The 17,942-nt window shown below is 40.7% G+C and overlaps 1 protein-coding gene across 2 annotated transcripts in view; it reads right to left on the bottom strand.

Moving 5' to 3' along the window:
• Nucleotides 1-17,942, bottom strand: part of SGSM1 (small G protein signaling modulator 1) — a 171,619-nt gene that overhangs the window by 75,720 nt on the left and 77,957 nt on the right. For both annotated transcript variants that reach the window (XM_083146360.1, XM_083146369.1), the window contains exons 4-6: nt 2,696-2,858; nt 1,578-1,730; nt 715-782 (exon numbers count right to left, since the gene is read on the bottom strand). In XM_083146360.1, the coding sequence (XP_083002486.1) occupies nt 715-782; nt 1,578-1,730; nt 2,696-2,858 (384 nt within the window). The remainder of the gene's footprint in view (nt 1-714; nt 783-1,577; nt 1,731-2,695; nt 2,859-17,942) is intronic.

Here is a 17,942-nt window from a genome sequence, read left to right as displayed (position 1 = left end):
ATGCCGCAGCGAGCGGCCGGCGAGGGGGTTAAACAGCGAGAATTGCAGAAAACCAGCGATCCTCGCTGTTTAACCCCCACGCCGGCCGCTCGCTCTATTAAACGTACTGGGGAAATCCTCGCCGTCACAGGACGGCGAGAATTCCCCAAAACAGCGAGGTCTCGCTGCTTCTGGAGCCGCATACGCCAATTCCCCCTCGCTCAAAAAACGGAGCGAGGGGGAAATGGCGGATGCGGAGGCTGTGTTGAATGCTGTCAGGGTGAGTGGTGACAGCGAGCAGGAAGACCTGCTCGCTGTCACCACTCGCAAACAGCATTGAATACCTGCCTATATGTCACTTAAATTTGGGAGTGTATAAGGAGATCCATGTACATTGAACATCATGTATTGCTTCAGCTAACAAGCTAATATTTAAATTTAAATTGTGTTTTTTTTTTTCTCTCTATGTATATTTTTTTCTACTCTTTATTATGACTTGATACCCCTGGGAGGTCTATGTATGTATTTATTGTTTAATAAATGTATATTTAATTTATTATGCAATTGTCGGCTTGTTTTTTTCTTGTTAAATTAGAGGCTGAAATACCTCCATCCTAGTGGCTGCTGATATAGAAACGTGTGCAAATTCTCCCCACTAGAGCGTTGTAAACTATTTTCCATTTTTTTCATGCAAGTATGTTTGCAAAAATCAATTCCATTTGATACACTATTTACCTAGCAAAGAGGCAAGGATGGGACCTTCCACAGGATCCACTAAAAGGGCTTCTTTTTCATAATATTTGCTAAGAAGATAAATAAAAAGATAGCATTGGTTACACACATTGTAAAGAAGCAATTGCTTAATCATCAATGCACCAAATTCATAGTTAGTATTTATGTAAAATCCATTTAATATTACATTGTAGCAGTTCAAAACTTTGGCCTGGGGAACCCAATAGCCAGCCTTTCATACAGGATATTTTGGATTTGCCATAGATGCATTCAGTAGAACTTTTTAGTTTTATCAGACTAAAGACTTAGCTTCATGTTCATTATATGATACATTATATTATAATGCAGGGTCATTTTTGATTAATTTTGCTTATAGAAGCAAAATCGAATAGATATCGAATCGAAAATGACCCTGAATAGAAGCGTGTTAACTGCCTTTGATGCACATGTGATCCCGATGCACTGCCCTGCAGCATCAGGATCGAAAGCAGAAAGACTTGTTTGGCAAGTCTATTTCTGCTTTGAGTTTGGAAGATTGAAGGCAGTATAATGCTGTTCTAAGCAGCATCCCCCTTTCCCCGCACACTGTCCTCCCGCTGCCCTACTTCCCTCCTGTTCGATTCCGGCAACCCACCAAGTTACGACGGCCGGTCAATATCAAATCGGCGGAAGGGTCTGTTTGCCCCATTACATTTATTTAAATCTTGCCTATTCAGCTGTCTCACATATGAAGGAAATTAAACAATAACATGTTTTGCAACATGATACAAATAATATAAACTCAGCAGATCTGAGCAATTAGATCAAGAGAGTAACATGATGTTGACATTATCTATTTCCTTACATAGATGCAGATTAACACACACCTGCAATTTTCCACTAGGTACAGAACAATCTTATCTAATACTTTTTCGATGAGAGCTGTACGTATCCATAGATGCTTAATAGCCTGTGGAGATAGATTGGGAAGTCTCTGTATTTTACGCACACTGTCCTGGACACCTTGCATCTGATTTCTCCTGCAGATAAAGATCAGACAGAACAGTGAGAGTGATAACAGTGATGACTAGATATAGATAAGGAGCATTGGGGCAGATGTATTAAGCCTTAACAAGAGATAAATGCAAGGGTGATAAGGAGAGATAAACGTCCAGCCAATCAGTTCCTTACTGACTTTTTTCAAACACAGCCTGTAACATGGCAGTTAGCAGGTGATTGGCTGGGCGTTTATCTCTCCTTATCACCCTTGCATTTATCTCTTGTTAAAGCTTAATACATCTGCCCCATTGTGACATACACTTAATTTATTGCTACAGCAGTAACCTACTTGTAGCAAATTATAATGGCCATCCCTTAAGATGGGAACACACAACAACGATCTCTGTGCAATATGTAACTGCTGGATAAATTGGAACTACATATTGGCCAGATAGTTCAGTGTATACCCGCGATTGCGCTCTCCTGCAAATCGAAGGTGCCATCTTTTGGTTGACCATGGTGTGTGGCCAACCAAAACATATTGTGTAAATGCCATGCTGCAGAATGCAGCATGGAATAGTACATAGTACATCACTGCGTCATCTAATGCATTTTGCAATTGCATATGCATGCATGATGCAGGGTCTAGTCACATCTTGTATTGGATGAGAGCATATTGTTCTGATATGTACCCAGCAATAAATACTTATACTTTTGTTAAATCTGTGCACTTTGAACAAAAAAAAAAGTATAAATTAATACCTTCCACAAAGCCATATTCGTTAAAATCACACTGATTTTTAAATAAGGTAGGCTTCCGTATTTTCAGTCAAAGTTATATTGAGCAAAAACAGCAGAAGTTAATTGGAAAACTACTGCCATTACTGCATTGTTAGGACTCATAAATAAGAGCACATGGATTTTACAAGCAATTGACCAATGCCATTCAAGTTTTATTAGATTATCATCATAATGTCAAAATGAAAAATGAATAAAAGGGTCTTACTTGTTCTCTAATAGTTGTTCAATGTCTTGCACCTTTCTGCAAAGTTCATCTGCGAGAGGAAAGTTCTTTCCCACTTTCATAAATAAGGCAGCGATTTTGTTGCTGCGTAAGAAACCAGCAGCCCTACGTCTTAGCCCATGAAGTACACAAGCTTCCACTGCAGCTGTAAGGAGACAAAAGAAAGAGTTTTCAGTAGCTTTTATATACTTCTTTATTACACCCAGCGATATGGCTCTCCTCATGTCATGTTATTTACCTTTTAACGCTTTATAAAGAGTATAGTTTTGTAACATCGCTAACTGTAATTACCGTTCGTTCATTTTTATACAGAAATGTATAAAAAAAAGCAAGTGAACATTTAGTGAAGTTAAACAGAAACCAATATGTGTTTAAACATCAGTCATCATAATACTGAGTCCATATGTTAACATTCTCCATAATAAAAACAAACTGAAGCACATACTTCATATTCCTAAACGCCTAGATGTTTATACCCACACAGGAAGAAGTATGATGATTCAGAGTACATTGCTTTGTTATGATTCATTCATATATCTATATTATTATTTCGGAAACGGAACAAGGGACAACAGTATATTTAATGTGAACGCAAACAATGATTGCCGCTTTAAAAAAAAAAACCTGGAGATTTCTTACCGAATCTCTCACTTTCTGAATCTCTCATCCTATTACATTTTCCCCTAAGAGTCTTCATGCATTTTGAAGCAAACAGTGGCATCTAAGCTAATGTTAATGCATAATAATTAATGAATAAATACATAAAGATAGTGGAGGAGTGTAGACGACTCTCATTGTGGTGAGCACATTGGTATACTAATTGAGGGTTCACATGCTCATGTACTGAAACTGACACAAAAAACTTGCGTACACCCTTAGCATGTGTCAATCTTTTGTCACTGTTGACTTCCGAATTGACTGTGAGCTATACCACAACCATGCCCAGTATGTCCTAGGAACTCAATAGTCTTGATATGTAAGACATGTCTCCAATTTAGAGTAGAGACTAGTTTGCAGTAGTCTTCTTAGAACAGTTTAGACATGAGACGTGTTCTTGACCATTTTGATAGCATACAACCAACTTGACTTTATGACTTTAACTGGGAAGTCGCTGGATTCCAAATGGCATCATTAAATATAAAAAAAAAAAACTGTAACCAGTTCTGCAAGCTTTCTTCTACTTGTATCCAGACCACATGTGTATCAAATAATACACACAGTAAAGATCAAGTTTTGGTGAATGGTTATGCAGGTCTGGAAATAGTGTCAATGTGTCACTGGTACTGTAATTGTCTTGTGGTGGTATGTCTGGAGTAGGGCTGGGCAACACCGGCCCTCCAGATGTTGATGAACTACATATCCCAGCATGCCTTGCATCAGTTTCAGCATGTCCACATAGCAAAACTAATGCAAAGTATCCTGGGATGTGTAGTTCACTAACATCTGGAGGGCCGGTGTTGCCCAGCCCTGGTCTGGAGGCTTGACTGCACAGGCTGCTTGTATTTAATCTAGACGTCCCTGCATTGCAGTTTGCTGAGCTTATAATGAATGTACTGCTTAAATGAAGGCCACTTTCATACTGTAATATGGCCATTCTGTTGGGCATTGACCATTTTATTGCTTAATTATTGTGACACGGTTGATGAGAATATTTTCCATTGTTGATGTTGCTGGATTATTTAGGCTGTAACCAATGTACTTTAAGTGAAAGTTCTTCCATCAATTGCTTGCAAGGTACAGACAAGGACTAATAAGACTTTGGTACATATGGAGTCAATTAGATTAACATGGTACAGGCATGGAAGAGAAAGTGAAAGTTTACCGGTAGACATGGAGTCAGACTAGCAAGGTACACACAAGGGGCATGGAGAACTAGGCTTCAGTTCACAGAGAGTTTATCCAACAAAAGAAAGCAAAAATTAACTGGAAACAAGGGATTTAGACGATAACAGATACATTCTGCCAGCAGGCAGGCTTCTATAATTATCAAGCACTGTAAACTGGTCTAACATCCCCTAAATAGGATCATGGCTGTCTGATGGCAGCATCCTGAAGGTGTAAGTAGTAATTGCAGGGGCTGTTCATATGCCAGGTCTTCCTTGCTCTGTGGAGGTACACTGTGCTTCGTCCACCCTACCAAACTCAGATGACAGAAGCCAGTGACTGTGTAATATGCCAGAGTTCCCCCTGCCTGAACCAGGCAGTCCACCAGAGCAGAAGGCAGCTGGCTGGCACTTCCTTAAATGAACAGCCCCAGGGACTATTCCAGCACCACTCTTCCCACATGGTACGATTTAGTGTGCTAGATGGTGCACTACCTAGAGAGTTTTGAATAGTATGCTAGGTAGTGCACTATATCGTACCATGTGTATGACGTATGATGCGCACTCCCTAAGGTCATATGGGAGTGAGCTGCTTGGATGAACATGCAACTCAATTCGGTCTAGAAAGCATAAGATAGTATAGTGTAGTATAGCTGTGACGTCATATCGTATACAATATCGTATGCACATTGTACTTTATTTTAAGCACAAATCGTATGCTTTTGACCACCGGGATGTTCCTGGGAAATAGTACATGATATTGTATTAACCATAAATCGTACAGTATGTAAGATCTAACTAATAAAAAATAAGATGACTATTTGATTAAAAAGTTAAGTGAACAAACAAACAAACAAAAAAGACTGCTGTCATAGGGCAGATAAACACGTCAGTGACTACATGGGATCATTTTACTAAGATTGGAGATCTATTGAATATTGGATATCGCTCACAACTACATTCGATGTATTATCTTCTAGAAGGTGCTAAATAAATAAGAAAATTCTGATTGGTTGCTATTGGCAACATCTCCCCTTCAATAGAATTCCCATCTTAGAAAAGTTACCCCAATGTGTCAGGTGCCACACCCTCGAAACACAAAGCAGAAAGAAGTATGTTAAGCGACACGGAGTTGCAACATTGACCAATATCACATTCATCAAATACAGACGGATCCGGGATCTCCTTTGCAGGGGATGGCGATGGCGACGCCATCTGCCATCCCCCGCCACCTGTTTTTGTGAAAGGGGACGCACATGCACGAGATGCGCTCACGTCCCCTGCCCACGGCTTCCCCCGGGTGACCGCCTCCCGGCACCCCCCCTAAACCTGTCCGTCTTCCTGAAGCGGAGACGGACAGGTTTCCGTCCCCCCGGCGCACGGACACTGAGACGCACACGCGTCTGTCAGATGGCGAGCCGGGCTGATGGCGAGAAGAGCCCGGCCCCATCTGTATGCAGTTTCCTACAAGATCTGTGGGTCAATACACATGCCCAATGAGGCCGCCTTACATATGACCATAGATAAGGGTATCCAAGAAAATCAGCTGCATGTTCAATGTCAGCATGAGAGTGGCGCTTGTTCTAAATTAGGATACACCGACTATACATTGCTAATTATCCTCTTTTACTGCCTAAAATTCTCCCACATACTCCACTGACTGCATTCATACAGGGTTGCTTAAACTATATAATTAATTGAATGCCTTTTAGTAAACTAACCGTCTCTAGTGGAAATTTACACTGATATACGTCTGGATCTGTGTCATTAAGGCTACAGATTTATTAATAAGTACCTTGTTTTTAGCTTTCTCTGTTCTACTGTACATGAAGCACAATGCTATGTGATGTTTTATATACAGTACATTTTACATCTTGTTGATGTAGGTTCTTGAGCTATGAATGCAGTGCTAGCAGTATATACTGTAGTTACACCATCGTATTATCACATTTATGGATATTTTGATTATTATTTCTATAGCGCCCACATTTAAAATAAATAAATAAATAAATATATATATATATATATATATATATATTACAATTCTATACCTAGAAGTCTCCCAAATATTGCTTTAACATAGTTGACATAGTTTTTAAACATACAGTAGTGTTCTATGGTAAAAAAAAATATGGGAAAGTATATAGTATATTTTTATCATTATATACTCTCTTCCAAAATGTAATTTTATGTGTTTACATACAGTGGGTGAGATGTAATTGGGTGCGCTGTAATAGGGTTCAAATTATGGTACAATTTGTACGTTTTGACCTGTTGAAAAAAATCACACATTCAAATCGCATCCAGCTGTTTTATCATTGGCTGAGCGTAGTCCCGGTGACAGAGGTCAGTGGAAATCCTTAACGTCACTCCCATGAGAGCACCAGAAGAGTAACAGTTCTGTCGGAGGAACATTGATGGGGTACGTATGAGTATGTGTTACTTTTATGTGTCTGTCTCTCTTTTTTTTACATTGTTTTCAGAGTACAACTACAAGTTTACTTGGCCCCAATAATACCCTGGATGCTGGGACCACATGCTCAAATAAAGCTCTAAACCAGGTACAAACTTATTTCCAGTATAGCTATAGGGCCTTATTCAAATCTGATTGCGGTACAAATTTGTTCTCAAAATGGGCAAAACCATGTGCACTGCAGGTGGGGCAGATGTAACATGTGCAGAGGGAGTTACATGTGGGTGGGGTGTGTTGAAACTGAAATCTAAATTGCAGTGTAAAAATAATGCAGCCAGTATTTATCCTGCACAGAAATAAAATAACTCACACAAATCCAACTCTCTCTATACATGTTACATCTGCCCCACCTGCAGTGCACATGGTTTTGCCCATTTTAAGAACAAATTTGTACTGCGATCAGATCTGAATAAGGCCCATAATGTATCAACAGTTGCCAGGTGCTTTAAATAATTTGTGCATCTCTGTGAGAGATGAACAAATTATCACTGACATTGTTTACCATAAATTCAAATGAAACATGTGTAATAAAAAAAATATAATTCCTATAGAAGGTAAACATCACAGGTCATTATGATGATTTAAAATGTTTGCTTGATGTTTTTATACCTATTTTGGCAGATTCACTTGTCACTCAAAGGGTTAAGAGACTGGTTGTTCGAGTAGGACTTGCATTAAAATGGGGTTCTTTGGTAATGGGCTGCAAGATTAAATGCATTGATCAATTCAAGAACTAAAACCCCCTTATTTATTTTTGGTACTTGTTTCCTAGCACGGCGCCAGAGATTTTTATCTTAAGCATCGGGACCTAAAAAAATTGCGTTGATCGCATCGCATGCAACCAAATCGCATGCGATGCGATGGACGAGATTTTTACATAGGAATCAATGTAAAATGGTCCCTGAGACCCAATTTTACATTGGGCCCAATGTAAAAAGTCCCCGAAACCCCAATTTCAATTGCATACCACCCCTCATGGGTGAAATGGCCCCCCATTGTTAACGCCACCCCACGATGAACGCCAACCCGAAGCGTGGTGAGTGAAGCGAGCCCGCGAGGGGCGGCAGTACGCGTCCTCCGACCTTTTCATACCCCCACTATCCACGTCGGCATGGAGTTGATCATATAAAGTGTGGCGAGCGCAGCGAGCCACCAAACCCGAAGCGTGGCGAGCGCAGTGAGCCCCGCGAGGGGACGCGCAGAACTTCACAGGTATACGGCTGCGCTTGCCACACTTCGGGCTCGGTGGCTTGCTGCACTCGCCACACTTTATAAGAATCAACTCCGCGCCGACGTGGATAGTGGGGGTATGAAAAGGTCGGAGGACGCGTGCCGCTGCGCTCGCCACGCTTCGGGTTGGCGTCAACAGTGGGGTGGCGTTAACAATGGGGGGACATTTCACATACTTAAAACCCATGACGGTGCATATACAACGAAAAATTGGGCCCATTGGCCCATTTCCCATTGTTCCCTATGTAAAATCGCTTTGATCGCTTATAATGGCATGCGATCGACGCGATCAACGCAATTTTAACATTGAAAGGTAACTTAACATTGAGCCCTATCTAAAATCGCGTTGATCGCGTCGGTCGCATGCCATTATAATGGCATGCGATGGACGCGATCAACGCGATTTTCTCTTTGCCGGTAATAAAGCCACTTAATTAACAGAAAATCGCGTCCATCGCATACCTTAAGTTACCTTAACTTAAGGTATGCGATCTACCACGATGGGCGCCGTGCTAGGAAACAAGTACCTTATTTTTTATTTGTGTATTATGGTCAGTGTTTCTTTATATATAGAAATAGATATAGAGCGTGCTAGATGACCACCACCTCCTTCACGTGAAATTACACAATTGATGCTCAATGTAAAATTTATTAAAGAATATACATGGCTTCCATTGTTGAATTATTTCAGGATGGCAATAGACCTGACACGTTTCGTCACAAATTACTTCATCGGGGAGCCGGTAGCACTACGTCAACCGTAGAACAAAAAACTTAATGAACATGGTTTTAGTGTCGTCACTTTTTGTTAGTGAACTTCTTTAACGGCTGGAAGCGAGATATTTATCCAGCAATAACAAGAAAAAAATCTTAGATGCCAAGGTTCAATAGGTATAAACCAGGTATAACAATCCAGATGGAGTACTTCCAATGTCTGAGGCACTGCAGATTTTGTGTAAGGTACGGACAAATTTTGGATATGTTTTTTAGATGGTGTAGCCAGGTGCCACGATGCCCGGAGCAAGGGCATGTTTCGTGTCCCCCCTTCCCTCAGATTTGTAGTAGGTAGGGCTCTTGCACAGCGATAAGGGTGCACGACCTAATATTATACCACAATGTAATGCCCATTGCACATTTGTGCGAACTTTGTAATACCCATTACACATAAAGCCACATGCCATAATGCCAATTACACATAAGGCCACACATGAAGCCCATTACATTCTATATAACAAACCATAAAGCCCATTATATACTATATTGCTCATTGTCAAGGGGGACTGAAATTGCTCGTTGCCAAGGGGGAATAAAATAGCTTGTTGCCAAAGGGGACTGAATCCTGCTGCAGGCCGCTCCCCCTCCCGCCCAACTCGCCCGTTCCCTGCTGTCCATCGCTATTTTCAATTCAAGTCTCCCACTGTACCACTAGCCAATAGGTGCTCGCAGTCCAGCAGCCACCAATGCTGCTTCTGATTGGCTAGCGGTCCAGCGTGAGACGTGAATTGAAAATAGTGGTGGACAGCCAGGCACAGCGGGGATCAGGCGAGCTGGGCGGGCGAGCTGGCATCAGAGTTTGTGGAGCATGGCTCAGGCATCCTGTGATCTTTTGGCGCCCAGAGCTCGTGCTCCACTGGCTCCACCTTGCTATGCCCCTGTGGTGGGGAGAGTGATTTAAATGTATTAAAAAGTCACTTGGGGTTGTTGGCATGAGAAGAGATGAGAGATTGAAAATATGTCTGTTTAGAAGTGTCCAGAGACTTACGCTAGGAGTGGTAGGTAGTCCTAAATGTGAGGAAGTCACTGGAATTTGGAGATTTACGCCACTGATGTTCAAGGTGTCTTGGTAATTTAGAGTGCCACGGTTGGCATGTAAGCCATTGTGAGGAGTAGGCAAGTGTAGAAATGGGTGAAAGCAGTTTTGCAGAGCGGTAGAAAGTTGTTAAAAATTAATAGTGTTAGTATTTCTGCGGGTTAGAGGAGGCTTGCATGGTTGAAGGCAACTAGCAACCCATCCGCCATATATTTTCATGCTTTACCAGCAACGTCTACTCAGAATCGCTCGCCATGCAAGGGTACGTGCAACACTTATTTACACCAGAATCAATTACCTTGTGTTAACCAATGGACTTTACTCAATAAAAGAATATATTGGGGCAAATACAGGATTTTGTCAGATGACCATCAAAACCCAAATTAGCCAAATTAAACCAGAATTAGCGAGCCACGGATTTCTAAAAGTGGAGAAATGCAGAACAGGACTGAGCAGTTGATTGGGCAAATCAGCCAGTTGATGTATGGGCCCATTAAATTTGACCTATGTCCATTGTATTACTTTTCCTGGCCTACTGTACATATTGGGCAAGTGTTCAAGATTTACACTACTGTTATTTTTCTTTGGCACTTAAGAAAATTAAAACTATCCTCAAAACCTTATACTATTATTGCTTAAAAAGAAAATACACTCATTAATCCCTGACTACTCTATTTTGGCAAGGATCTAAAAAAATATGTTACTTATAAAATGTAATCTTAAAGTTTTAAGTTATTTTTAAACAATTTTAAAGAGGACACTGTATAACAATTTATACAATTAATTCATGAATGTTTACTGCAAAATACAGTATTTCCGTGATTATTTTGGTGGAGACTGTGACCACATAATTGACATGACTATGTATGCTATAACAGGGCTGGTAAAGGCATTAGAGGTAGTTTACACATCCCCAAAACAAATGCAGATTCACACTGCTGTATGTACACTTTGATAAAAAAAAAAAGAAAAAAGGACTGATACCAACTTAGCTAGATTCAACTCCATTTTTGTAGAAACATGAACAGAAAATATTCCTTTCATTGGATTAATGGTTATATTTAGATAGTAGTGGACCAGTCAAATAAATACATACTTATATATGGCTTGAGGCATTAATCTTTATTGTTGTATTTTCATGTAAGTAATACAAGTAATATTTAACTTGTTAAAATTTGGATGACTGGATTAGGTTATAGGTATAATTACATATATATATGTATAATTACATATAGGGGGTTATTCGGATTCACTCGAAAAGGCACAATAACTCTCTAATGAACAAAACCATGTGCACTGCAGGTGGGGCTGATGTTACATGTGCAGAGAGAGTTAGATTTGGGTTGGGGAGTGTACTTCAAACTGTTATCTATATTGCAGTATAAAAATAAAGCAGTCAGTATTTACGCTGCACAGAAACAATAAAACACCCAAATCTAACTCTGCACATGTTACATCAGCCCCACCTGCAGTGCACATGGTTTTGTCCATTACAGAGTGATTGTGCCTTTCCGAGCGAAAGCGAATAACTCCCATAGTCTGAACCCCTTCTTCAAAACATGTAAGTGGCAAATTACCAATACACTTTAATGTACTGCACATCAATGGCCACCCAAAAGAGAAACATGTTTGGTGCTTTAAGGGAGACAATTCTCTTTATTAACTGTGTTCTCAAGCCTAGAATGCAGGTTGATGTACAGTTTTTTACTATTTTAAATGATTGATTTTAAAAGAATCTTGGATAATCACATTTAAAAAGAGGATCTACATGTGCGTAGGTCATTTGAGGGATTGAGAGTGGCTCTTTTTTTTGTGTTTATATAGAGCAACAACAATGATAATGATTTTACTTGTTTTGTTGCCTGTGGTTCTAAAATGCAATTGATGCATGACCACTACAGGATACACCACTGATTTTCAATACAAATACTAATCTCTCACAACACACACTTTTATGTAATTGTATTTCTTAGTTTTATCTTAAGCTGGGGTATTTATAGACCCATGAAAAGGTATAATGGTAACTGAATAAGACTGTTCTGAAAAACAGGCCTTAGGACAATTTAATCAAGTCAAGCAGTAAACCTAATACATTTCAATAAATTTAGACACAGTAGGCTGGCGCAACGCTGCAAGGCTTGCAGTTACATAAAGACATTTATTGTACAGAATCCCAGGCTATAAAAAACTTAGCTCTCCTGCAATCAATCTTGAATTTATTTTTTTGCTAATAATATAGGGGCTAATTTAAAGGGCGGTATTCAATGCTGCTGGCGAGGGGGTGCCTGCGGCGAGGGTGGCTTGATTTCAGCGAGGAACGCTGAACACAAGCCACCCTCGCCGTTTAACCCCCACGCCGGCCACTCGCCCTATTCAACGTTCCGGGGGACTTTTTCGCCATCCTCTGACAGGGAGGATTCCCCCGAACAGCGAGCCTGCTGAATTTAGCCGCCAGCTTCACCGTTTTGATGTCAGCACTCAACTTTCCACCTCGCTGGTTGGTCGACCTAAAGATGGTCAACAGTCATTAGGTCGACACAAGCATTACGTCTACATGGTCTAGGTAACCGGGTTTTTTTTAGCTGACGTGCCGACAAGCGGTATTTCATGCTCTACCATCCACTAGGGTGTGGATAGAGTGCCGAGCATAGCGAGCCATGCAGTGCACTTAAAACAGTGTCCATGTGAACTGTCGACATTCGGTTAAAACAACAGTGAAAAACCCCATGTCGACCTTTTGACTGTCGACCTAGACCATGTCTAGACAGTGAGAGGTAAATTTACGAAGATGAGAGTTCTATTGAAGATTTATTTATTTATTAACAGTTTCTTATATAGCACACACATATTACGCAGCGCTTAACAGGGAATATTTGAACATTCACATGAGTCCCTGTCCCAGTGGAGCTTACACTCTATATTCCCTACCACATGTACGTGCACACACAGACATTGTAGGGTTAATTTTGTTAGGAACCAAATAACCGACCAGTATATTTTTGGATTGTGGGAGGAAACCGGAGTACCCGGAGGAAACCCACGCAAGTACGGGGAGAACATACAAACTCCACACAGTTGGTCCATGTTGGGAATCAAACCCATGATTGCCGTGAGGCAGTAATGCTAACCATTACACCATCCGTACTGAAGATGGGATGTTGCCCATTACAACCAATCAGATTCGATCTATTATCTTCTAGAAGGTGCTAACTAAGAAGTAGAATCTGATTGGTTGCTATAGGAAACAACCCATCTTCAATAGAACGCATTTCTTAATAAATTTACCCTTGAGTGTGGGACAGAGGGTTAGGATGAGAGATGGCTGTGTTTGATGAAGGTGTCGATCTTGGGAGTCTGATGGGGAGAGTTAGGGAATTCCAAATATAGGAAATGGACTGTGCGACATTTTGGAAGTAGTAGTTGGAGGAAGTAATCAGTTGGGAAGATAGTCTGTATGCATTTGTGGAGCAATGAGGATCAGATATGTAAAGGGAGATCAGGTCAGAGATGTAAATGGGAGAGGAATAGGTGCGGGCCTTATAAGTGAGTTTGAGAAGCTTGAATTGGATTCTGAAGGGGAAGAGGAGCGAGTGTAAGGAAGGCAGATGTAGTATGTTTGTAGAGGAAGTTGAGCTGGGCAGCAGCAATGAGGATAGATTGGAGGGGAGAGACCCAGTTGTCAGGAAGGTAGAATAGGTCTAGATTACAGTAATCTAACTTGGGGATGACCAGCAAGTGAATGAGGGTCTTCATAGCATTCATGGTGGCAGATGTATTAAGCCTTGCGAATAGATCACTGTTAAAGCTTGTACTTGCACTGTCTGTTTGGAAAATGACCAGCTGTACCTCTAATGACCTCACCTCTCCTGCTCTTCCATTGATAGTAGGTGTCCTCTTTCTCTATACATCCCCTCTGGGTGAGCTTATGTGCTCACTCAACTTCCACTATCACATCTATGCTGATAACAGTGAAATCTACCTCTCCTCTCCTGATCTCTCTCCCTCTATCCTCACTCATATCTCTAACTGTCTCTCTGCTGTCTACTCTTGGATGACCCAGCGCTTTTTTAGACTTAAAATATCAAAGACTAAGCTGTCATCTTCCCACCCTCCTGCATAAAACCTGACCATCGCTTATCCTTACCTACTGTTTATGCCCACTTCTTTACCTTCTGTGTCACCCCTGTCTGTCCCTCCCCTTTAGAATGTAAGCTCTCACGAGCAGGGCCCTCTCTCCTCATGTGCCTTTCTTAGAATATATAAACCTCTGCCACCCTGATGATTGCTTCAGTGTCCTGTCCCCTGATGCAACTATCCATATTAACCATGTGCTTGTCCTAAACTGTCTTGTACTGTAATTTGTTATGTGTTTTTGATTATAACTATGCTCTGTAAAGCGCTGCGGAATATGTATGCGCTATATAAGAAACTGTTAATAAATAAATAAATAGATAAACTGGAGATAAAGTGGAGTTAAAGTGGATGGAGATAACGCACCAGCCAATCAGCTGTGTTTAAAATATGACAGTTGGGAGTTGATTGGCTGGTGCGGTATCTCTTTCCACTTTATCTCCAGTTTATTTCTTCGCCAGGCTTAATAAATCTGCCCCATGTTGACAATGGGTCTGAGGATAGGGAGAAGTCAGGGATTACTCCAAGATAACGTACTTGGGGGCTAGAGAAGATAGTTGCACCAACAATAGATATTGAAAATGGAGGAGGCGAGGTTATGGGGGAGAGTGGGAATACGATCAACTCAGTCTAAGAGGGGACGATATTTCTGATACTCAAAAATATTGGCCAAGACCTATTCACTCTCGCTCTTTGAAAGGCTGAATATGCATTCGCAGAAACAGCAGCTACATTTGAGAATAAGCAGCCATTTCCACGGAAAAAGATGTGGATTCAATCTATGTCTTTTCAGACTTTTGGGGGAAAAAATGAATGAATAGATTGAATCTATTCTGCACAAAAAAATGGATAATTTTTCCAAAGATTGTAAATATTGGATGGGATTCAATATCCCCATTAGACAAGTTAAGTTTAAGAAAAAACTGGGACATAAAAAATAGATAGCAGAGACGCCGTTAGAGACATTAGTGAGGTTGATAGGTCAGGGGTGGAATGCTAGACTTAAGTATCAAGAGCATAGAGTTGATATTGGAAGTCAAAATAGCTAATGAGCTTACCTAAAGAGGACATACTGTATAGGGGCAGATGTTATAACTCCTAAAAAGGAGATAAACACAAGAGTGATAAAGGTCCAGCCAATCAGTTCCCAACTGTCATGTTATAGGCGGTGTTTAAAAATGACAGTTAGAAGATGATTGGCTGGATGTTTACCACTCTTTATCACCATTGCATTTATCTATTTTAAGGCTTAATACATCTTCCCCATAAGAGAGAGAAGTGAAGAGGTCCCTTATACCTCTTTTCAGCAAAATACCAGGTTGACTCAACATTTGGCTCACAGTTTCAAACTGGCTCAGACCTGGGACAGGCCCTTTCAACCGTGGCACTCATAAGATATATTAAGGATAGGCGCTGTTGACACTGCACAGAAGCCAGGATTCGCAGTGAGCCCTGTGAGTCTGCTAGTTGTGCTGGAGTTATTAGTACATGTTATTATTAAAATTATTATTATTATTATTATTATTATTATTATTATTACAGAGTGCTTTTTTTTTTTGGTTTGGTTTTGGGTTAATATTTTTGTTTACAAAAAGTAATCAGAAAGAAAGGGTTTATATGCTGTAAGCCATGCTGCCTGTCCTGGTGTATGTCTCTGTGCTGGGGTATGTTGGTTCTGAATTGGATAGGAATGTTAATGGGCTTTGGTACTTATTTTTTTTTTCCAAAAGTGCACATTTAGTTAACATTGTTTAATGTATTTCTACAGGTGTAGCATGTGTCTTGTGGCTTTAAAAGTCTCAGTGCCTACAGTAATTGTAATAGAACACCAGGACAACGGTGACATTAGTCATTTTATTTCAGCCATAATACAGAATAACAAAATTGGGAACCATGCTTATTATTTACATTTTTTTTCTATATTTAATTGTGACTGCATCTGCAGTATTGGTTGGAATTTTAGTGCCTTCATGACCTTTAAACCATATAAGTTACATTTTCAGATATGAGTCATAAAGAATAAATACATTATCCATTAATCTTGTCATTTTACTCCAGTTCTGTTTAAAAACAATATCAAGCACTAAATGATGTTCTATCCCTATCCCTGCCCCCGTATATGATTCAGTCTACACAATATACGCCTGACACCCATCATATCTCTAAACATCTAGAGAAAATGGAAACAGGTAAAGACGAAATAGAATATCTGTTGGCCCACACTTCAGGGGATATTAAGATGTAAAGGTGTGTACACATTATAGGATTGGCGCCAGGAGCAATACCGTTAACTACTGTATATCGTCATTGCTCCCAATTGATCTAGCACACACACATTGAATGATATTTAGTGATGTCAAACAGCCCCTCACTGAACATGTATGTTCAGACGACGGGACGGGATGGGATGGGGGGACACGGAGTTGTTCTATACATGTTCATAGTTAACAATATAGTTATTAGCATAGGCTTGAATAAAGAGCTTTTGATAAGCAGACCAAGGTACAGTAATCTTGATAATAGAATAGTCTCTGTAGTAATGTTTGTTCAGATGGTGTAATGGTTGATGTAATGGTTAGCATTACTGTCTCACAGCACTGAGGCCATGGGTTCCATTCCCACCATGGCCCTAACAGTGCGGAGTTTGTATATTCTCCCTGTACTTGCGTGGGAATGTCTGTGTGTGCGTGTACATGTGATAGGGAATATAGACTGTAAGCTCCACTGGGGCAGGGACTGATGTGAATGTTCAAATATTCGGTACTTGTGAGTTATCTGGGCGCCCGATTTTTTGATTGTATGCCTTAAGTTAAGGCATACAATCAGATGCGATGCGATGCGATATCGCATCGCATCGCATGCGACCATCGGATGCGATGACCCGATTTTTCCATAGGAATCAATGTTAAAATGATTCCTATGGAAAAAGGGGTCCTTTTCATACCCCTACTATCCAAGTGGGCATGGAGTTGGATATAAACCTGTGGCGAGCGTAGCGAGCCACCGAGCCCGAAGCGTGGCGAGCGTAGCGAGCCCCGCGAGGGGACGGTATTCTGTGTCCGCTCGCCACGCTTCGGGCTCGGTGGCTCGCTACAGGTTTATATCCAACTCCATGCCCACTTGGATAGTAGGGGTATGAAAAGAACCCCTTTTTCCCATTGAATTCCATGTTAAAATGGACTCAGTCCATTTTAACATTGATTCCTATGGAAAAATCGGGTCATCGCATCGCATCGCATCGCATCCGATGGTCGCATGCGATGCGATGCGATGTGCCCGATCCGACCCGATTTCGAAATCGGGCGCCCAGATAACTCACAAGTACCAAATATTCTTTGTAAAGTGCTCTGGAATATGTGTGCACTATATAAGAAACTGTTATAAATAAAGAAGATCTGGAGTGTAGGTAACACAGAAATACTGTACACTGGGAATAGAGTACCTGCAGATATTGCAGAATAAAGGTGCCCATACACCAGCGATGTATTGGGGCAATCGCCCGATCAAGAAAATTAACGTGTAAATATCCTGATCACACATTTGTTTACATGCTTAATATCCGAAAGGAGGGAGGGGGGAGGGTTTTTGTCAATCGCACAAGACTAAATTGATATGTTAACGGACCCCTAAATTAATCCTTTATGTCTAAATCCATAGGTTGTAGGGACAGGGGTGTGCTACCATAGGACAAGGCAAATTTGAGCACAAAAAGAGAGAGAAAAGGAGCGTCCTTATATAGGTACACATCAGAAAAAAATAAAT

Source organism: Crinia signifera, chromosome 1, assembly GCF_055691185.1.
Source record: "Crinia signifera chromosome 1, ASM5569118v1, whole genome shotgun sequence".
NCBI classification, from domain to species: domain Eukaryota; kingdom Metazoa; phylum Chordata; class Amphibia; order Anura; family Myobatrachidae; genus Crinia; species Crinia signifera.
This window is presented reverse-complemented; position numbering and strand designations above follow the sequence as displayed.